At 42.2% G+C, this 23,735-nt stretch overlaps 1 protein-coding gene across 1 annotated transcript in view; it reads right to left on the reverse strand.

Moving 5' to 3' along the window:
• The window catches only part of PAPPA (pappalysin 1), a 183,923-nt gene that overhangs the window by 154,431 nt on the left and 5,757 nt on the right, over positions 1-23,735 (reverse strand). Inside the window, exon 2 of the mRNA XM_009569421.2 lies at positions 2,695-3,763. Coding sequence (XP_009567716.2) covers positions 2,695-3,763 — 1,069 coding nt within the window. The remainder of the gene's footprint in view (positions 1-2,694; positions 3,764-23,735) is intronic.

Here is a 23,735-nt window from a genome sequence, read left to right on the forward strand (position 1 = left end):
GACTGAGGCCTCCTAGGACTGAAGAAGGCTATGAAGCCTCTTACAAGCACGAATCTCAGGAAACTTTTAATTGGTATAATTTCATCTTCTTTCCCCTTTCTGCTTGATGCCTCACCAGACTGACGGCTCTTTTCAATTTTTCTGCTACTGTTAGACTAAACGTTGGCAGAGGAAATACCTGGAATTGGATGCAAGCTCTCAGTGGCTGTGGAGATGTCTTCATTGATGTGGTGCAAGGCCTCCACTAGAGAGGACTGAGGACTCTTTGCCAATGAAAGTGATGACAAGAAGGGCTGGTGATGCAAAATGGGCCCAGATGGTGCCAACTGAGTCACAGATTTTGACTGACTCACTAATTGGCATGGAAATCTCTCTCATGGGATGATGCTGAGGGCAATATCAAAGCCAAACATAAGGTTTGAAACTTCACCCTTTTAGTCAATGAAGGCTTTGCTGACAGAGCCACTGCACTAAACCTGTATTTGTTTGCCTAAATGTTTAAAGGAATGTTCAGCCTTAAAAACCTCACTGATTAAGTCCACAGGCCTAAATGTGGCTGTATTCTGCCACACTGAGTGCAAACACCCATCACAGTGGTGGGCATGAGGTCAACCTAAGCACGTCAGCCACCAAATAAAGGCTCCAGAGAGATGGAATATCTTCTGCTGCCCTTCTTGGTTTCATTGCCAATGAGAGATGTTGTATTAAAATGTCTATGCAGAGACAAATAAATGAAATTAAATTGTTGTTAAACAATCCTTGGAGGATATCTGGATTTCCTCAGGCTTCACAGTGTAGAAAAGGACTTTCAGGCCTCCCTTATTGTGTCAGTCAAGAAGAGGTGTTTCTCAAGCCCAAATGAACATGTGGAAGGTCTCAATGCCATGAAATGCAAAACCACCAGTCAAGATCAGCAAGGTGGTTGTCTCCAAGAGGAATGTGCAACTGCGTATGAAAAGCAATGATCCTCTGTTCTGGATTGTGGAACTTAAATTTTCGTTGCTTGGGAAAGTATGTTCTGTGTGGTAAAAAGACTTCATTTGAAATAGAAACACCTCTGTATGTCAGAATAACATTAAGGCACAGTCATAGATCTGACAATGAAAAATTACAAGGTCTTTCTTGTTTCATTTTGTATAGGTATTATGCTGGTCACAGAACATGTGATAAAAGGGTATCATCAGATTAAAAATAATCTATTTTTCTAAAAATTGTCATAGCTGTTATAACTAACACCTCGAGTTCTCAGAACGACAGTGTTAAAACAATCCAATTTGCATTATGCCTTTGATATTATTTGCTTAGCTGTGTTCCTCATAAGTTGAACACTATTTAAAGAATAGTATTTTTCCTTTCGATATTTTCAACCATTAGTATTCAAGTATTTCCTCATTTGAGCTTTGTTCACTGGTAACTGACTGAAGTCAAGCTGAGCTATAGGGATTTTTTAAGAAAGAACCTCACTGGAGTTAAAAAAAAAAAAATAAATCCAAACCTGGAAAGGAAGAATTTCTTTGCAGCTTAATTATGTGTATTTAAAGCTCCAGTAGAGCTGATAATGTTGTTTAAAACCTTCTCTATATTAAGGCAGTTATAAATGTAGCCTGGGTTGCTATAAAGAAAGGGACTCCAGAACAGGTCATACTTTCCTTCTTAACCTGAACTTTAGTGTTGACAACATAGGGCATTCTGACCATCTAGAGATTTTGCCCCAAGACTCCATGAATTGCCCTAAAAAACCTGTAATATCGAATACAGACAACAGAATTTCAACTTTAACCTTGACCTTCTGTGTAACTCAGAATTTCTAACTCACTCAGAGACAATGTTTTTTACTTAGACTTACTAACCCACTTTTTACTTAAACATACTCTCATCTGAAGATGACCGAAATCAAGCTTGACTAATTGTAGGTATGTGGTACTCAACAATGCAAGTTATCATCTTCAAACTACAACAGAAGGAAGCCTTTGGCTGAGGATCTCAGGATTTTATGAACTCACATCCACCCACAGAAAGCTGTCTTGCCATTTGCAATGAAGTAGCATCATCCCCATTTTCATATATGTATGTAAAAGGGGCACAGATGAGTTCAATTATCCACTTATAGTGTGTAACAGCACTTCAAGGAATCTGGTACCCACTTCCCTCCTCAAAACCCACAGCTGCCCAGTGCTTACAGAAAGCTGTAGTCATAGCTTTAAGAGTATAGAATAACCGACTTACCTTCAAAGAAGTCCTACAGAATTGAAGTCTACCTAAGACTACTTATGTTCTGTTCCATGCCTGAGGGGCTCTTCCCTCTCCAAATACATATGAGCTTTCTATGACACCCAATCCCCACTCCTAAGAGTCTGTGGTTAAAATAAACTATGCAACGCTACAATATACTGCTCATAACCAACAACTAATGGGTTTCCCAAAATCGGCTGCTTCGGTCTTTAGCACTAACTCTGTTTAGCCTAGATGGGGAATACCAATTCAACGTTATGATGCTGTTGAGACCATTACTGAGATTGCTTTTGGAGAACTGTAATGTGAGCTAAATACAAAGAAAAGAATAAATTAATTTAAAATTCCAGAACCCATAATGTCAATAACACAAGAGTTCAGCAGCCAGCAGACTGATCAATACCTGGACAAACATTCATTAATATGATCATAAAGAGCTTTTTTGTTTAAGGAATTGCCTACCTGTAAGGAGAATATGGGTCGAAGCATGTCTTGGTGACTTCAGTTATCTCTGGGTTGCAGCATTCCCCACCATCAAAGTTGTATCTCTCGTAATTACAATCCATGTCACACACCCCGTTCTGCTTCTTCTTGTTGAAGAGTGTGTGGCGTACGTGTCGGCAGTCTCCACCATCATACCCGGTCAAGGTGTGATTGCACTCAGGATCACAGTTCTCATCCCCGATCTTGCTGATATCACAGTTGGCCAGGATGAGTCGGTGGCGAAGGGAAGAGTTCTTCACCTCCAGCACCTCCAGCTCCCAGGTGATGTTGTAGCGGCTGAAAGCCTCATTTAAATGCTGATGCTGGAACTCAATCTGCTGCCGGCTGACAGTGGGGTTCTGGTGCTTGTCATCATAGAGATTTACCACACGGTAGCGAACGATTTTGTTGCGGCGGAAGCGAGGGAGCTTGTTGTAGCTGGCGATTACGTCCGTGTTGTCACAGACTGTTTGTCCGCAGAGAGGAGGGTCTAGGCTGGTATCCAGCAAATAGCCATGATGGTAGGTGAACTTGCTCTGAGGACTGCTGCCATCCTTCATGGGAGACCAGGTGTTTTTCACATTCAGTAAACTGTCTTGAAGAACTAGCTGAGGTAGAGGCGTGTCTTGTCTGTGAATTGCCTGGCCCATGTCCAACAAGATCTCCTTCTGAGACCGGGCTGTCCTCCAGAGGCTGAAGTGCTCTACGTAACCCCGATAGTTCTGGTTCAGGGCATTTCCTCCAACCATGAGCACCTTGCACTTCAAAGTCAGAAGACTGAAGATGCTGCCCACTTGCTCTCCACTTGTGGCCACCTGGGCACCATTCACATAGAGTTTCATCAGGTGCCCATCATATGTGGCAGCAAGATGCACCCACTGGTTGGGGAGGTAGCTGCGATGTGCTGCAATGGTGGTTATTTTGCGAGCACGGTCCGTCTTCAGAGAGAAGAAATAACGGGGGTCTCTATTCCCCTGGTCACTGACGGTGTTAATCCCCAGGACCCATCCTCGGTCACGGGAGGTGTAAGAACATTTGTCATATAGTCCTATGTGCCCCCAAAAAAGAAATATGAATAAATAAGGATGACAGAATAAAGAAATTAGTCTTTCAGTTATATAAATGTATCTGTCTATACGTACATACACACACTCATCTACATATGTTAGAAAGCTACTGTACAAGAAAGACATTGAATCATCCAGTGCACGATTGTGGGAGGTCATGTTAAGAAGTGCTATTAAAGGTCAAGGTTTGCCAGTGGCGTGCATGAATGGGATTCCCCTTATCCTGTCCAAAGACCAAAACCCTTTTGCAAAATGTGGTACCATGCGTTTGGTTTCTACCTTCACTCAAGCCATACACAACTGGTTCAAAATAAGAACAGAAGAAGAGAAGCAATCCTTGCTGACTTCACTCATACCTGATATCCCTGAACTCTACAACTTACAAGTCCAGAGGAGAAAGAGCTGAGTACTGCACAGTTTGAGAGACACTGAAGATCAAACAACCAAATCACACAGAGAGGGAAAGGGATGTGTTTAGCCTACCTTCAATTTCATACCAAATCAAAACCAGTATGGAAATAGCATACACTGGTATGCTGGATGTGCTGAACAAGTTACACACCACACTAAGAAAGGGCAAGAAACAGGAATGGTTGGACACACATACACACACACACTTCATTTAGTGGAAGCCCCATCCCTGGAGGTGTTCAAGGCCAGGCTGGATGAGGCTTTGAGTAACATGACCTAGTGGAAGAGTTAGAACAATGGGGTTGGAACTGGATGGGATTTAAGATCCCTTCCAACCCAAGCTATTCTATGATTCTATGATTCATAACAATTTTATGCATCTGGGGAGAACATACACTAATGATTTCTCTCACAAAGTGTGGCTCCACACCTAAAGCTCTCTCATAGAGCCTTCAGACAGCTCCAAGTGGTGGGAAGAGCCCACTACTTCTCAGTTTGGGACATGAGGTCTGGCAAGTTACAGACATACATTTCCATCTTTCAAGATATCAAAGGCCAAGGGCTGCAAGGACATCCCTCAACTGAAAAAACAATCATTAAAGCCTTCAGCACCAAACAGCTTTCTACTATCTGCACACAGAAAACAATCCTTCCCCCAAGCCTTCACTTCCAAAAGCTTCAACAAAACCCATAAATCTCTGACAGTTCTGTCCTCATGAAAAGACTAAATATCTCCTTACCTCACCCCTGCACCCTAAGCTTCCCCGCACTACAACCAAATAACATCTTCTGCTTCTAAGTCGCTCAACAGCCATCTGTTAACAATCACTCATTAACAGTGAAGTCTTGTCTAGTATCAACAGAGCAAAGGTTACAGGAGCATTCACTGTATTTTTCCTCCCCTCTCCCAGCATCCCACCTCCCCCCCCTCTCCTCACACCCTTTCTCTCTCCTCCTCCTCCTCCCTCTGTAAAAAAGAAAAAAAGTCTTCTGATGAGAAAGTTAAAAAAATTGAAATGGGCCTTTTTTTCTGCACACTGGTATTTTGCTAGGGACTCTGAGCTCCCCCTTTTCCTGTTTCCTTTGGAAAAGAGATCTCAGGGTTCGGAAGGTAATGTGTTTATTCATCTGTAAGGCGCACTCAGTTCAAAACCTTTTTGAGACCAGCTTCTAGTTTATACTGCTACTTCTGATCATGAGAAATGAGAGGAGGAGAACCAGGGAAGGAAAAAAACAATCTGCTAAAATAAATGACATTTGTTGGGATGGTTATTTACCTGAGAAATTTGGAATGGGCAAGCCAAAGCTACTAATGACCTTCTGGAGTCTGTTTTTTAAGCAAATTTTTAATTTTCTTTATATATTAAGTACTTTTACAAAGCATTCATTTTCAGGTGTATGATAGCTCATAAACGTCTGCATTTTTATGAATCTCAAATGAAAGTATTGTCCAGTGATGGTGGATGAATAATACTGCAATGATTGAGAAGACAGCTGGCAAGACAAGTCCCTCTTCCAAACCAGTAATAACAAAATAAGTTATAAAAATCTCAACTTATTGTAGTAAGACCATTAGTGCCCATCAGACATTTTATCAGAGTTTCTGCCTGCCAAGAAACACCAACATGATGAGAGCAGAAAAACTGATGCAGAAATGGGCAAGTCCCTACAAATCTCTCTGAGAAGGTGTAGGTCTTCAACGCGGCCACAAGAACTCCAGAGACTCTCTTGGCTGTTTTGACTGCAAGCGTAGAAGGTCAACCTATCCCAGCCGTGCTCCTCACCGCCTCCTGCCTCCTTTGCCACCTGGTGGCTGAGTTCTCCATGCCTGTGGACCACAGGACAGCTGCACATGCAATAGCTGTCCCACCTGTTTCTTAAGTCATTCAAGATCCCTGTTGTTGGCCAGAAGTCCTGGAACAGACTCCTGGGGTCTCCAGCTCTGGGGAAGACCACTATACAGTCTTTAAGGGTCAAGTTTTTTGGCTTTTTGTACCTACTGGGGCTGGAAATATTCCCCCAAAGAACTAATAAATTATTGTGGAATGGAAATTCAGTTTCCTAGCCAGCATCAAAGAACATCTTCCTCTCTCTCTCTGAAGGGCTGCATGATGCTAGTGATTGACCTCGACTGAACAGATGGAGCCGCTGGAGGAATATGACAGAATAGTAGCAATCTTCCCTTGCCTTTGAGCATTTTAAACCCTGATGTGATGCAACATGTCTTGAGTTTGGCTCAAACAGCTGCCATCAATTCAAGATTTACAGGGAGCCAAAGGAGGGCAGAGAAAGAAAAAAACCAGTGACAATAGGGACACCACCGAACACGCCAGTACGAAAGCTGCTGAACTCAAACAGTCTACTATTCCAGTTCCTTACATTTTCTGGTTTAAGGCAAAGGTCATTACTGAATCCATATGCCATGTACAGCATTCTTTTCTCAAACTTTTACTACTACAGACATCAAACTCCTGATGAAAAGATGGATTGAACACAATCCCTTCAGCAACACTTGTTTTATTCTTAAGAGAAAGGAAAAAGAATACGATAAGGGATAAGAAACCCAGACTCCCTAGAACTTGCAAAGTCATACCAGTTCTTTATGACCTTCTTTTGCTTGTATGCTCTTCTTACTTTCCCAATCCTTCACTTACTTTTGGCTTTAGACTAAGAGTCCTCCGGCTAAGGGAGTGTCACTTTTCCGTTTTGTCTCCAGCACAATGAAACTAATTTCAAATGGGACTTAGGATGTCATAATAAAAGAATTTATTGCTTCTTCTATGACAACTAATAAGGGCAAAGCCATTGGAGGAGGGACACGTGAAATAATTGCCAGAACTTCTGAAAACTGAATAATTTGATGTTTTCACAATTTATTTCAATTTAGTAAAAGGTTCCATAGCCATGAGTTATTTATCAGACATAATTAAGAACATTTTAAACAAGAGGCCTCTTTTACCCCAAACAAGGCTGTTTCTGAGCGAAATCACCCCTCACAATGGTTGACACTCCGAGTTTCAAAATTCAGCTGTGACCACAGCCAATATTTATATGAAAAACACGGAGTTTAGATTCTCATTTGCACTCAAATTCTTTACAATAATGCGGTAAAGGACATTTTTAGCTACTTACTATTCCTTTACAAACCAAGAGTGGTGCAAAGATGCCTCATGGTAGATGAGACTCAAGCCAATGACTGCAAAACCACAATTTGGCGAATATGCCTGAAGTTTCTGAGCCAAGAAATGGTGCGAAATAAAAACTGATGTTTGTTTTCTCCACAGCAATTAAATTAGAAAAATATGTACAAGTTTCATACAGCAGCAAACAGTTTTCCTCACTTCTGCTTGCCCTGAGTTGCTAGAAAGGGATAAAGCTACGGCTGAGGATACTGACAGCCCTTCAAAATTCAGAGTCGGAATGGGTTATTCTCCCACTAAAGCTCCTGCTCCTGAAACCCAAGGGAAACCCAACCACAATTTTATCTTTTATTAAAGATAAAAGGAGGTGCTAGTTCAGCTTTCCAGTAAGAGTCACTGGTAACCTTCCTTCCCCACAAAGAAGTGAACGTCACTTTTCAGACAACTCCAAAGCAGTTCATGAACAGAGTCAGCTGTCACATTCCTGTGTGTTTGGCCAAAGACAGATTTTGGTGGCCCATGACGCTCCTTGCAGTCTCATAGTGTATGTCTTTTATAGGAAAAGTAAATTCCTAGATATCAAAGAGGGGGAAAAGTTGGAAAATTAAGCTACACGTCCCCGAAGTCAAACATGGAAAATGAGAAATATAGTCTTTCCCTTTTTTAACAAGTGAAATCTCAGTGCTCTCGCTACTGAACTACAATTGGTCCAGTATCTGACTGTCCATCTGACCTCTCCCAGAAGACCCTAACAAAGGCCAGTGTAAAATTTACAACCCAGTTTGTTTTCAGGACTTTGCTGGGGACTTAACCAGACCCACATCGCCGCCTCGGCCCTGTGCGCTGGACAGGATTCGGCAGCATGAGCACAGCGTGTGGCATCAGCTGCTGAACTTCTGGAAGAAAGTCCTGGGTGAGAACACAAGGTATTGCTGTAACCAAGCTTGCAATGTAGAGATTGGAACAGATGTTTATCAGCAGCGGCCACAGAGGAACGGGAACTCACAGCTAGAGGCTGGAGTTGCTGGAGTCATAAGTAGCTCTCTGTGGGCAGAGCTGAAAAGAAGAGAGGCCAAAGTAGCCCATGCAAGCTGCCGTAATCCACTTTAAAATTATCAATAACAGACTCCAGGCCTCCCTCCCTCACTTCAGTGCAGTTTCTTGCATCTTGCTAAGAGCAGTCTTCCCAATAATCAGTCCAGCCATAGAACTACCTAAGAATTTAATTCTTTATGCAGAAAAAGTTTCCTCACACTGCTGAAGAAAGGAGAGGTAAAAAAAACCCCCCGACTTGTTATGCTTTCCTTTCCCAGAGCCGAGAGGCTGGGGGAAGGGGAATAAGGAGGTCAGTTTGACTTTGAACACATCAGGTGTGCTGCACAGACCGTCACAGCCGTGCAAGGCAGAACACAAAACAGTGCCCGCACTTCTGAAAGTTGGCCGTGCCTGTTTTGCTGGGAGACTCCAACCAGAGGTGACAGGACTCAGTTATGAAAGGGGAATTTAGGTCAACAATCAAAGCTGCAGTCAGGGGGCCCAAGAACAGGGAGCTAAAGGTTGGGGCTGTTTTTTTCTTTAGCATGCTTTAATCGTTTAGTATCAAAGCACAGAGGAATGCTTGAAAGAGCAAATATTCTACAGGAACCTATAGAAAGCTTTTATCTGTCCAGAGGAAAATAATTAAACCCGACAGATTTGGGTTAAGTATCCCCATGTTCCATGCAATTGGATAAGTCAGCGAAGATCCACTGGAGCAGTTCTTGAGTTCTGCACTCGATATTTCATGGTATGATGTTGAACCCAATACAGTTTTACAAAGGGGAGAAATAATCTCTCTTTTCCTTTGCTATGCTCTCCCCAGCCCCCACTTCCTTCCACAATAGTTAAATAATTCAAAGTCCAAAGTACTTAAGGCAACATCTCTGTCCACACCATTTCCAACGCAGTTAAGAGGCCTCCTGAGGTTGCCCTCCTGAGATGAGGAGAGGCTCATGCAAACCACCTGAGACTTGCTCAGGTGGCAACGTACTACTTAAGTGAGCAAAAAGGGGATGTTTGCTGCTTGCCATCAATCTAGCTGAATTCACACCAGATATTATCATTGTCAATGGGATTCAGATCTGAGACAGAAGGAGAGTTCTTTTTGTTTTGACATGAAAGACAAGATCTTCATCCTGTAGAAATACAAAGTCTAATACAGCTATGCCTATTCAATGTTGAGAATTTGGCCCTTTGGCTCTTTACATTACCAAAATCTTTATGTCATTGGCAGTTAGCATTAAATTAAGCATATATTCCTACTCTTTCTCTAATTCCCAGTCACTCGTATGCTCGATGAGACACCTTGAAGTTCAGAAACAGGGAGGTGAGAGCGGCTAAAACAGCAAAACATGAATTTGTAGTGGCTGGTTAGTTGTGAGCATTACATAAATCCTTCCTTTCTGATAACAGAATCATGTAGGCTGCAACAGAGCAGCCACTGGCATGGAGAATCATATTAGTGACACTTCACTGAGCCTATTGTGAGAATATACTCGCTAACAGTATAGAAGAGCTTACTGCAAATAGATCTGGTAGGCTGGGATTAGGGAGAAATTATTAGATTGTGAGGATTTTTGAGGTGTAAGTGAGCACACGACACTGCATAACCAGATGGCACAGAGGAATGAGCTTCAGCCCTTGTTACAATACATAACAGGGGCATCCTTGGACTGGGTATTGCTTTTGCAAGGGCTCCTTTGTATACAATATCAGCGTAAACAAGTATTAGTGGGAAGGTTGGCTTCTTATCTAGATCTCCCTAAGCATTTCACAATAAAGCTGCAGAACGAGTGGAGACTGGTACTCAGTTAACAAACTGTGACTGGTTATGATCTAATAAGAAGGTTTAGGTAGGCTTTTAGAAGGATAGCCAAAAGCACATCCTCCACAAAGGTCAAAAATCAGTCCCTGCTATAAAGTCTGGGACGACCACAGGAACACTCCAGAGAATAAGAGTAAGGATTTTCTAATGTCTACAAAACACTTTATTTCTTCTGCCTTTTTCTCAGAAACAATTGAATATTTTGCTTGGAAAACCACTATGTGTCCATGTTATTATAGTTGATTGTAACACACACAGACATAGGGACAGTGTTAAAGCAGTACAGGCAGGCTTCAATCAGGTACTTCTTAACTCTAAATCATAAACTCTGCAGCCATCAGCATGTTTCTTCAGAGAATCACTGATGTATGTCATAAATATGGGATGCTTTGCTTCATCTTGAATCAGGCAAGAATTCAGGGTAGTAGCTACCAGTTTTAGGCACTCTAGTGTGGTCCACTGATTGTAAGGCAGAATTTAGTGTTTATGAAATCCCAGATATCCTTCAAACATAAAGAATGGAAAACCCTCAGTAAGGTTGTTAGTTTGGATCAAAGGGACCTGAATACACCTTTCAGCTTCAAAGCTTATCTATGCTCAGTAATCAGCAGAACCAGGTCACAAATTAACCATCCTATTGTAGCTCAGGCAGTGAACTCACCTTTAAAGAAATTCAGCATTGAAATCATTCTCACTTTAAAAGCGGATGTTGCAAAACACGCGGATGCATATCAAGAGGCATGCATGACAATCACTCACCTTCCTCAGAGGCATGCACACACAAAACCTCAAGCACACATAAAACTGCAAAAAAAGGACAGAAATACAATGGCACAGCAGCACAAGGGATGCTCTACACACACCAAGGAATGCACCCAGCAGTGGCGGAACATACGTTACCTCTGCTTCCACGCCTCCTTCGCCTCCCTGAACTATTAGCCAGATCCTGATTAGCTATCAGTGCTCTACAGAGAGGTTTACTCTTGTGTGTGTTAACACGGTGTAGCTTTCCTCCCTTTTGTAAGAGTTAATGCTTGAGAGCAAACACAGAGAGTTTCTTCTACGGAAGGACCAGATACGTACCATAACTTCCAGGCAACCTAAATGATAAAGTGGTATATTCTGGGTTCCTTTTATCAAGCAGAGAGAACTGATCATAAACTGGGTCAAGATAGGTCAGCATACCTCACAGCAGATCAGATGGCCAGAGCATCCCAGGAGGAAACGTTCTCCTGGAAGGATTACGAGGGGCACATCTGTGCCATCAGATGACCGTGCACAATACCCATCAGCTCACTGGGAGTTCAATATGGCATTTCCTTTCAAAATGTGCTTTGTGCCTGACAAGCACTGCAACTCAATCAGCTGCAGCAGCGGCCAAGCCTGTAGTTGCGCTGGAAAAATGCCTGACACGCTGCCCTGCAGAACCCCCTCTCAACGCCCAGAAACGCAGAGCATCGAGAAGTGGAGGTCTACACACGATATTGCTCATGCTGATGAAAACACACTGCTAGAATCGAAGAGGAGACAACTCATCTTGTTTTGCTTTTTAGAATTCCCTTGTCTCTGACCTTTACAGCAGCTTTAGGGCAGCACTGGAACCAGCTGAGCAGTTACTACTCCCAGCTGCAGAGAGAAGAGCTTTTACACCATTGCACAATGCGTTTGTGTTTGTAGGGGGGAGGTTAGGGCCAGAGAACAAAGAAGGAAATCTAGTGGCACCTAAATCAAACATTATTATCAATAAGGGAGTGGGAAGAGGACCTGGAGAGCAAGGACAACCTTACAACCTTTCCAGGATCAGACAGATGGCCAACATCCACATTATTACAAAACCAAAACAAAACCAAAAAATTCCATGAATGCAAACCAGGGCACCCTGCAAGGAGACGGTAAAAATCACATCATGATTGCTTAGGCTTGTCTTTGTAATTGAGGGGCATTTCCACATGAAACAATTTGAGTTATTTAATTGGATTTTGAGAACATTCTTGAGCAGATACTTTGCGAGTGCAAAACTGAGTAGTTCCAGTGCGTTTACACTGATTTATACCATGCGAGGTCTTTGCCTCTGTGAGAATTAAATATCTTACAGTAAAAATATCTTAGATCTTATCCAGACTCGGGTATCTTATTGCATCTGGCTTTCCCATATGACTGCATCTTGCCTGTACTAACAGAAACAACTGAGGAATTTATCAACCTTAGAAGAAACATCTCCGACGCGATCCACAGAACAGCATGTAGTAACAGCAGGCAGAACGGAGCTGATTGTGCCTGTTTTCTGCTGTCGCTTTTTAAAAGGGATCCGGGCCTTCGCTAATCATGACTATTTCATGCCTCAAATTCCCCGCTCCATACTTGCATACAAGTTCCAAACCCATACACAAACCACAGAGATATTTCTGCTTTCTAGGAAACATCCTGCTGAAAAAAAACCTGCCTCTCTAACATGATATAACTATTATAGTATGTGTTCCAGATAGGCTGTGGTCACCACATACTAACCTAAGTATATCATTTTAGAACTCTATTTTTCTGCTCAGTTTGAAACCAATTTCATTTGTTTTGGTACAATTTTCCTCCTGGAAATACCTGAGCCTGTATTTCTGCTCTACAAATAGCAGTAATCACTTGATTTGTGAGCACAAATAAATAGAGATCTGAAAGAAAATTCTCACACAGATACTCACGATACCTTAGAAGTGTACAGAAACAAGTTCATACCCATTAAACCAAAGGCTGTAGCTGAAAATGCAGACTTTAGTTCTTAAAGGACAAGATGGGACAACGATGGGCAAACCTCCAAAAGGTCATAATTCTACTTTGCTTTCCATAAGCGTTGCCAAAGTCAAATGCTTCTCGAAAGTAATTGACCTTCTCAAGTCTGCAGAACTCAAGAGAAAAATGTAAAAGAAACAAGCTACCTTGGAAGACTTTTGGCAATTCTTGTGTTTAGCTGAGCAGCAGGAAATATTGTATGTCCAACCTTTCTTATGTTATTTCAGCCCTTCCACTTCTGGTTAAATTTGGAACCAGAGAAATGAAGACTAACAAAATACTACTTTCTCTGTGCATAAGCCTACATATACATGTGCGCATGGGTTTGAGGGAGCAGGCTGGGGCATTCTGAGCTTAAATTTGAATTTTGAGGAATGATCTCCAGCTGGGGACGGCTCAAATGAAATTAAATCCTGTCTCAGAACACTAATTACCTTTGTCAGGTCTTTGGTCTATAGTTTTTGTTTGCAACTCAGCCAAAGTTGCCGGAATAGGTCATTTCAGCATACAATCCCTTCTTTTCTGCTGCTCTGCCCCGAGACTGACAGACAGACCACCCAGCAATGAGATGACAAGCAAAAGTCATCCCAAGCTTATTCTTTGCTTTCTCATTCACTTCTTTGTTTGTAACCATTGTCTGCTGGGTTATCTGCACGGTCCCGACATTGTCAATGCTCCAGCTTCCAGAGAGGAACCTTGATTTTGTTCCCCAAAGGTTGTATTCTGGAGGTAAATACTTGGCTTCATTGAAGTCAACAGTAAAACTTTTAACTATCCTTAATGAGAAAATATTCAGTCTTGTTTTTCAGTTTCTCTTCAAACTAACACACAGGACTGTTTTTAAACATCACTCCATTCTGGTTAAAGGTGACAAAATCTAAATAAGACTAACAACGTCATATGAAACTGGGTCTGAAAATTGAACTATAGTCATGCCCAGGAGACCCTACAAAGAGCTGGATATAGTCTGGTGAATAGAAATATCCTACCAGTGTCAAGGAGAATCCACAGAAATACTGGAAAATGAAAGTATTTGAAATTACCACCCTAGAACCTGTGCTTTACCACTGGCTTCAATTAGTTTTGCAGTAACTGCTGAAACCCCCAGAATACTCTGACATTAGAAGTACTCAAACACAATACAGGTGAGGACTGAGTTGACTCCTCTTTAAAGAGCTTGTAATTTGGAAAAATGCTTAATTTGAAAGTTATGGTGGCAGATATTCCGCCATTCTTCTCAGAAAGGTCTTTTGATGACTGACTTTTCTCAAGCCTAAAATACTGCATTTTCTCTGTGTTCTTTGGTTGCGTAGTCTCCATGTGCATCCATTGGATTTACTCATATCCTCCATTATTAGATTACTAACCTCCTATTATCAGATTAATATTTCCCAAACATATACTTAAAGATCGTAAAGATCAAGTCACCTCTTAATCTTCTCGAGTCAAATACTTTAAGGCTCGTTACAAATCCTATAATTATTGTCATGGTTAATTTTTTTCTCTAAATCCTCTTTCATATGACATCCTTCTTCAACTGTGGACACCAGAACTGGACGAAGTGCCTCAGCAGCAGTTACTTCAGTATCAATAAAAGTATAACAGATCCTCTCCAATCCCATTGAATGCTTCGTTGTTTACACAGCCAATGATGACTCTAAAGCTTCGGCCACAGCATCATACTGCCAGCTCACATTTACATGCTTTATCTACTCCTAGATGCAGTTACTCCTACACATTTAGCTTCCATGTGAAAGACCTTTGCCCAACCACTCATCCTCTATGTATGACCTGCCGCCCATCTTTCTATATCTATGACTTCACGTTTGGCTTTATTCTAACGCGTAGAATTTGCACACTCAGTTTTTGAAAACACCCAAATGAGAGTCCTGTTTTGGTCATTGTTTACCACTCCCTGAACTCTGCAACATCTGCAAATTTTATCAGCAGTGATTTTATGCTTTCTTGCAGGTTGTTGACAGAAAATATTAACTAGTAAAGAGCCAAGATTGTGTTGCGCTGAATAAGAGGGAATGTGGCCAGAGTCACACTGTTCAGACAACAGCTCTGTTTTTCAGTAGGGGAAAATAAATACCTGTGATACTCATGAATACGAGCTTACACAAGTCAAGAAAAAAAAGATGGGACAAATAGATAATTATGAGATTGGCAAGATATGCCTGCATCTTTCTGTCTCTGGCATTCGACAATCTCAGTCTTCTCTTTTTAGCAGCACCATGCTGCAAGGACCTAGCACAATCCTAGCCAACAGGACTTCTTGGCTGAGCGTTTCTTTCCTTTGGTACAATGGAGTGGCATTTGCCAATAACAGCATAATGCGTGATCAAAGAGCTGCACCGATGACATTACCTCATCCTTACAAACAGTATCTCCCTAACATTGCTGAGAACCATTATTGCACCTTCACAGATGGAAAGGACAGAGCTGAAGGCACGTCAGAGCAATTGCAAAGTAGTAACCTGTGCACCTTCAACCACTCTGCCACAAAATAAGCAGCTTGAATTAGCAGAAGAGGGAGCCTGGTTCTCTGTCATACAGCAGTTTCATTGCTGCTGAAACAAGCACCCTTTCTTTCTCCAAAAACATCTAATTTATCGCTGAAGGAATCTCTGTTGTCTTCCCAAAACCACCATCAAAGCAACTTCTACCCTTTGCCTCTGCCTCTGTTTTCTTCTCTGCCAACTAATCTCCGTCTCTCCTTTCCTTACAGAACATCTTGTTGCAATGCTCATCTATAATAATTTTCAAATAAAAATGCGTGCCTCGTCAAGCTTACCCTGCCACCAATGTTTAACAAGTGTCAGAGAAACCTGATAAAAGCCATGCTGTGAGCTCATCAGTCCAAAAGACACCATGTGTTGAACACATTGACAGTTCTCAATAAATAACATCCCTGCGGAACAGCTGGTTGGATTGCTTGGGTTTGGAAGAATGTTGGCCACATTGCCTACTTACGTGCATCCTCCTCAGTGATGCACTAAAGATCCTGTGCATGGGGAGAGGAAATACATCACTTCCAGAAGATACCAACATAGTATTTTCAAAGAAGTATCTAAACACCAGTTTAGATCCTAACCCAAGGCTTATGGCCAATTTCAGACATTCACATGTGCAATAAAGTGTCGGTTTCTTGATACAGATGCAAGAGACATTCGCCCTGAGGGAGGGGAAGGGAGAGATGGGCGATGATAGGGAGAGCTATCTTGGTCTTGTTTCCTTCTTCCCTCTCATGAAATACACAGCTCCCATTTCATTTACTGCTTTCTTAAGTATCGGAGCACAGAAACTGTTCACCGAAACACTTTGATTGTCACAGTGTGAGAGCAAAGACACGGTTGGGGCAGAAAGGTACTTGTTTTACTGTTTCTGACATCAAAGTTTGAGGCAAAGGGAAGAGTTTGCTGCAGTGCTCAGCCTCCTACCACTGCAAGGTGTCTTCCTCCACAACTGAAAGTGCTCCTGGTCCATCTTTGCTGCCAAATCTCACCCAGCAGAAACCTTCCGAGAAGAAACACAGACCCCTTGCAGTACCATTTTGCCTCTGTGAGATGCAGCTGCTTTTGCTTCCTTCTCTGGCCTGCTCCATGGAGCCTGCAGGTGTTTGGACACAGCGATTTCCCAGTAAAACTTGTGGTATGCTGATGTTTAAAATAAAATAAAATAAACCCCTACTATTACAGCATATAGCTGAAGACCACCCCTGTTTGAGTGATGCCCCTGGTGAGACACAGAATGTAAACAGTCTGTTTGATTAAACCGTCTCTAGCAAGAGGACTTTGGGGAATTCCAGTCTTTCCCAGCGCAAAGAGCAGAAGATACTCTGCTCTTCATTAATTCAGAGCTCTTCAAAGAGCAAGACTGCATCGCTCAACTTCCCTCCTAGGAGAAACTGTTGATAGTTATCCTGGAATTCTTGGAGGAAGCTCACTAGTATAAATCAGGTCTGTTGCCACCACCACCCTGCCCCCTTCTTTATTTAATCTGTTCACAGGCAAAGGAATTGTGCAACAACTGATAAACTTTGCCCACGCTGCAATAAGAAATGCTCATTTCTGATTGTCTTCCACCCCCCACTGGGGTGAGAGGTGGAGAGACCACTCTGGAATAGTCTTACAATACAGCTATTAATTACATGCTAGAAAATGTTTGTACAAGAAGAGAAACTGCTCTTTCAACAAAAAGCAACAGATAAGACTATTTTAAACCATCACGTTTTAAGGTATGGTGATTTTGCTAGCGCTGGAAACCTTTTGCAATACATCTAAACCTTCAAGGCTCTTAGAACTAAAGTGGGACCACAACTTTCACACATATTATATCTGTAACAACTCCTTTATTCCCAGTTTGCAAAGACACTTCTTATGGAAGATGGGGAGCCTGGGATGGTAACAAGAGCACTGCATGGATACAACAACTCTGCACTGGTGAGGAACCACAGCCCTGAGCGGTGCTGCCTCCCTCACTCCCAGAGATTTTCTTTATCCAGATTTTCTTTATCCCTGAGATTTTATCCATGCATTTTGAAGAGCCAGAAAGGCTTTTCAGAGGGTTCCAGTGTCTCCTGGAAGGAAACAAACACCAGTTTCCACACCTGAGAAACAACTCAGGAGCAGTCACAAGAAAATGGACTTTTTCTTGGGTTCCCCTGTGCCTAAGGGGTTTGGGGAACCTTTCAGGCAAATCAAAGCATTTTGTGTTTTCCAGGACCATTACCGTGACTATCCATGCCTTGCTCCAAAGCTCACGGTGACTACACAGCCCCGTATTATTTATTTCCTAGGGTCCGGCTCTCTCCTAACCTCTGTACTTTGGTGGCTCTGTGAGAGAAACGTGCAACACCAGATGAATCAGCCTTATGCTTGGATTACAGCAGGACAATTTTCTTTTGGGCTATTTTAGTCCTTATATGGCCTTTACAGAACTCAAGAGCAACAATTTCACCAGAAGCCAGAATCTAGACTTTCCATGTTTAAAAAAGAAAAAGATTCAAAATCAGTGAATTTATCAAGAAGAAATTCCACGTGTTCATTGAAGCAAGTGTCCCTGCTCAGGATTCCCAAACACAGTCCGTGCTGATTTTAAAGGAAATTTAAACTATAATTTTACTCCCTCTTTTGTCATATTTTCTGCGATGGAGGGAAAAGGAGAGAAAGACGCATAGTTAGACAGACAAGCAGACGTCTCATCAAAGGAACTCCTACAAACAGATGCAGAGTAGGAAACATCCAGCAACGCTGCTGGCTCCAACCCACAGCCTGGACCTGAGTGCGCGGTTGATTGTCATTAACTCGCTTTTCTTCCTGTGAACTTCCTCTCTGAGGGTGTTTGTTTATAAACAGAGGAGGGGATATTATTGCTGGAGATGGGACAGTATGGGAGGAGGTGAAGTAGTTTAGGACCACAAGACTGGAGAGCAGAGTTCAGAATTGTTTGTTGCCAGAAATACAAACCGCTCACTGTGAAACTGGTATATGGCCTAATTTCACAGTCCAGAGGGATTATGATAGGTATAAGCAGAAAATGCTCCAAAAAGCAAAAACAACCCCACATTGTACAAATGTTTCCCAGTGCATCACCATAACCATTACACACCCAAATTAAACTATCAATAGTGGTGACAGTGGTTGGAGGTTGTTCTCCATGACATCCACTCATCAGCTTGTTCATTTTCCCCATTGCATGCCCTCTGTCTCTTGCCTCAGATTCTACAAGTTCATTGGTCTGGCGCAGTTCCCCCCCCCCCCCACCGATTTCCTCTCCAAAGGACTTACACTAGGTTTACGTTGGTGTGTTCAACAGCAGAACCTGGCTTGCACCGCTTGCCCTTTCCTCTGCCAAGTACATGTTTCAAAACCTCGTGCGTAATGCATTTAGTTAACATTTGCTTTTTCTCCCAGTACTCCTTTTCTCCCTGAACATCTCCATTCATGAGCTACAGCACAGTGGGCTTCCAATTCTTGTCTAGATTACACTGAAAATAATTCCCATTAAATTATCATTGGTGAAAGGTGCTGTTTTGACCTCAGAGAGCCTCCTCTGTTTATCCACAAGACAGATGCAATGTAAGACAGTAGTAATGCAATCTCCAGAGTTCAACCTTAGCACCTCAGTCTTTACAAGCACAGATGCTGCTGAATTCGGTAGAAAATCATGTGGATTATATGTTATACAGCTTCCCTGTTGATGCTACCAACAGAAACACCAGTCATTTAGCCATGAGAGCGTGCGTTAGGTGACGACCGCTCCCCAGGACAGTCTGGAGCATTAACATGCCATGTGCAAAACCTCTTCTGCAATCACTCAGTCTGTATTTAACTATGGGGTAAATGAGTGATTTTTGCCCTTTATTAATAATCTGAGATATTCAGAAACAGATCTTCAGCCTTTCCTAGGAACGTGATCAGTTGTAACTTAGATGTGGTTTCAACAAGTCAATATATTAATCATTGTGCAGGGGTATCAAAAATATCAACGTATTCCAATTTAAATGGATACTCTGAACTAAGAGGCTTTTGTGATATTTGCTTTTCTCTGCCATTATGGGCTGCGTGTGCTGTTCCACGTGAGAAATACAATAATTCATGCTGATTCAAACATCACTGGCATGTCTGGCTCAGAGATATTAATTCCAGACCACGTGATTTTCTGCCATCTCCAAAGTGCTCCTGTCACAAATGCCAGCTGCCTTCTCCCCTCGTGCCCCATGTTGCCACTGCTTTCAACAGTGTGACACCAGGTGAAAGACTTCATAACCATCATCAGCTCAGTACAACCATTACCCAGCGAAGAACCATCAGTAGCTACAAGGAAACATCTTACAGGAATTAGGGTGTGTTGACTTCATGTGGAGAAAACCCGGACTGAGGAATAACCATCATCGCCCCTAAAAGAAAAAACAGAGTTTAACAAAAGGCCAAGCCCACTAGGATCTGTTTTCAGGTCTGTCACCAACCACTGCCAAATCTTGCACAAAACAGAGCATCCCTTCATTCCCAGTTCCCCTGACTTTAAGGGCAGTGTTCTCTAATGCCTAAGAAACGTATCACCACCATCAGCAGGATGTTTTGAGTCAGTTATCAGGGCTACAAAACCGCAATCTCATTGCAACGGTAAAGGAAAATAACAGTACTAGGATACATCAGTACAGGAGAAGAAAAAACTACATTAAAAACTAAGTAATACGGGTAACAGCGAAAGCCTTTCCTTTCCACTTCTTTCCCTGTCTTAAATAAAACAAACAAAACAATAGTGATAAGATCTCTTTCCTCAATCCAATGGATAATCTTTGTGAATATGCTTCCAACACTAACAGCAGAGAACAGGCAAGGAAGAGAGTGAAGGAAGAAAGGAGCCTGCAGCTGATGCTTGGTGTCAGGAGCCGGGCTGCTCTTCTCCCAATTCCATGACGACAGAAGACTCCTGGGAATCGGATGAGGGAGGGGAAGATGGGTCAGAGGAGAGAAATCCATATGGGAAAGTGATTTAAAGCAAATAAAGCAACAATAAATTAGATAAGGAAAAGGAGGGAAAATACAGCAGAGGGGAGGAAGAAGAAGAGATAAAAGAGCCCTAAGCATCACTCAAAAGGAAGACTCAGCGGAAGCCTACCAGACCCCAGGAGTTAATCAGCAAAGAGCAGAGTGGTTTCTTTTGCTTTCATGAGCGGGTATCATCTCTCTTGGATGCTGCTTCATCAGGCCAATTCCAGATGATTCTCAGTTTCACTTCACCCTCTCCCCCTCTTTTTGAGACGAACCGCTCGCTCCTTGTTTGTGTACCATGAGGATGGATATTAAACAGAACAATATCAATAATTCCCGGAAAATATGCATGAACATATGCCTGACTAAGCACACAAACACACAGCCTGCTTACCCTCTGTTCCCACAGCACTAGTTGGCTGAAGCCACCAACCTGGTGGCTACTCTTGGTAGGCAGGGAGGGGACACCACCCTCCTGCAGCAAAAGATGATGAGAGATGCAGGGTTACCCACAGCACACATGTGCTAGGGAGGAGGAAACCAGCAACTGTGTGGAGCAGGAAGAAGGGAAAGACAGGGGAATCAAGGACACCAGATAGTAGAGAAAGAACTGAGACTATGCTGGTGATAAGAGAGGGTGGAGGGATTGGACGGGAAAGTTACACACTTACATCACCCAGCAAAACAGAAAACCGGACAGTGTGTTTTAACTGAGTGCTTATTTTAACACTGAAAAAAGGAAAAAAAAAAAAAAGAGGAGGGTTGAGAGACACAGAGGCCAAAGCAGGATCTGGAATATGACAAAACCAATTAAAATAAACATGTCCCCTTCCCCTGGCCAAATTCTCTGGCGTTACATCTTCACAATTTTTCTTCTTTTGTATCCAAAGCAAGAAAGGACAGCGAAATAAAGGATGTTTAAGTAAGGACCATGTAAGGGTCCAAGCTGTTGTGGAGGGATGCAGAAGACTCTCTGAAATCAGAGCCTAAGTTAGAGTCAGCCAAGGTCAATGGTATTCTTTCATCATCTTCTACAGGTTTAGGATGAGATCCACGCTGCCTGCGTAATGTGAACATCACAAATCCAGTCCCATTTTTGCCAAGAGATAATCTGACTTGTATTTGTAGTCGTTCACAGTTCTGACTATAATACGTACTGCACCTTCCCTTGGTGCTGGCAACCTTATGGTTGTTGAACAGCCCTCAAATAAGCAAATTGTTCAGATCGCTGTGGACAAGGACAGCAGGAAACAAAATTCTGGGATGTGATATTCCCTCTTGTTCTCTTTTTAGGTCCTTTTAACTTGCCTCTCGCGTTCTGCTCTGCTCCTGTTCAGAGTAAGAGTACTTTGACTTCTTGGATGGCTTTGGGGAGAGTAAACTTTATAATAGGCACTAACATCAAATCAAAGCAGTTTACAGGATCTGCCACTTGTGTCAGAACATGTAGGGAAATAAACAAGCTGCTCTTCCTTGATCATTGGAGTTTAAATGCTCTATTGATCTGAGAAAAAAAAAAATCAAAGCTGCTTTAGAAATTGTGTGCGTATGTGCATGCATGCTCACACCAGAGAAAATGAAGAAAAATGTAGGGACAAGCAGAAATTAGCAGAACAATCAAGCATTTTTTTTCTCTGCAGAAAGATGAAATAGAACTAAGAATCATATCCAAATGTCAGCTGTCCCAAGGTAGGGAAATGCCCATAGAGCAATGTAAGCATAAGGGCAGAAGAAAGATACGGCTTCATTTTCAGAAGTCTCATTTTGGGGGAAATAAACAAACAAAAAGCACAACCCAGTCAGTTGTTCTGCACCCAGAACAATACACGAAGCATTCCTGGAACTTAGGAAACAGAAACGTCCAATATATTTTGCATATTTAAAATAGAAATAGTAGTATATTCTGATCACATAAAGACAGTATGTGGTAGTGTTGATACAGGAGGTTTAAAGAAGAAAAAGATGCTATTTGACTAGCTGATATTTGAAAGAGACATAGACAGTTTTGATCAAATGAGGCTTTTCTGATCCATTTTCAGAGTAATTTGGAATATAAGATTTGAAGAAGTAAAAATGCAGTCAAGTGAAAGCTTTCGTTCTTACAATGACACGCATAGGAACTGCTATACAGAATAAGACCAGGGAAGGGTGGGAAATGTTTGATAAAATATTTTTCTCAGGAAAAAGGGAAATTAATCCAAACAGCCTATCTGTGGGAAAGAATCAGTTCCGGCAAATAATTCTAACTGAAAATTTTAATAGAAGTTTCATAACTGTCAAAACACCTGATTCTTTTATAATTCTCTGAAAATAAGAAAGCTGATATCTTTTACCAGCAAATGTTTTTCTTTCTCATACTTAACACTACTCTAAACCAGTGCTTTGGATATTAGGTACTTAGGAGGTTGTCAATCTGTCCTTGTCCTTTCCTGTGTTCCATTATAGTGGTGACTCTTGGTCTTAGCATAAGATCTTTGGTTTATAGTAGAGCACTGGAAAATTTTCTGTGGCCTGCGCTATATCAGAACCTACAAAGTCGATACTCTGTGAATGTTTGGACTAATTATCTGCTGTTACATAGCTGACACCGCAGGAGACTGAATTTGGAAACCCAGGTGGTCCCTTCTCTGCTTCTGCTCCCATAATTTCTATCAGAGAAAAGAAAAGACGAGGTGAAAAAAACAACTGCTCAAATGGGAAGTAAAACTCTTACAGGGGAACATTTCAGCTGACCCCAGTCATGGAGGGGTTTATTTTTAATTTTTTTTTCAATGTCTTTTTGAAAAAAGTCACTACATTTTGGCTCAGACTGGCGTGAGCCATGGAAATCCAAGGTGAGTTTGCTCAGTGAACCCCCTCGCTGTGAGAGAACCTTAAACCCGGTGGTCCTCCAGTATTCTTGTGTTATTATCTGCTCAGGATGGCATCGTGGTTGCACTTCTCTTGCGACAGTCCTGAGGAGCTTGGCACCCATGTCCTGACCAAGCCAGAGCGGGACTCCAAAGAAGATATTTCTCCACCTAAAGTCCCTGTTCCACCCAATTGGATGCTTCTGTTGCCTTGACTGGGATCAGGTTTCAAGGACCAGAGAGGTGCCCATCAGCGGTTTGGCTCTTTGCATTGGATGCACCCTGCCAAGGATCTCTCCCTCCCTTGGCAAAGGCTAAGGAACAGACAAAGCTGGTGGAGCAGCACCAACAAACTCCTGGGCCTGCTTTGAAAGCAGGGATCTGTCCTATTCTTCATGGAAAAGGTA

Source organism: Cuculus canorus, chromosome 19, assembly GCF_017976375.1.
Source record: "Cuculus canorus isolate bCucCan1 chromosome 19, bCucCan1.pri, whole genome shotgun sequence".
Classification (NCBI taxonomy): Eukaryota; Metazoa; Chordata; class Aves; order Cuculiformes; family Cuculidae; genus Cuculus; species Cuculus canorus.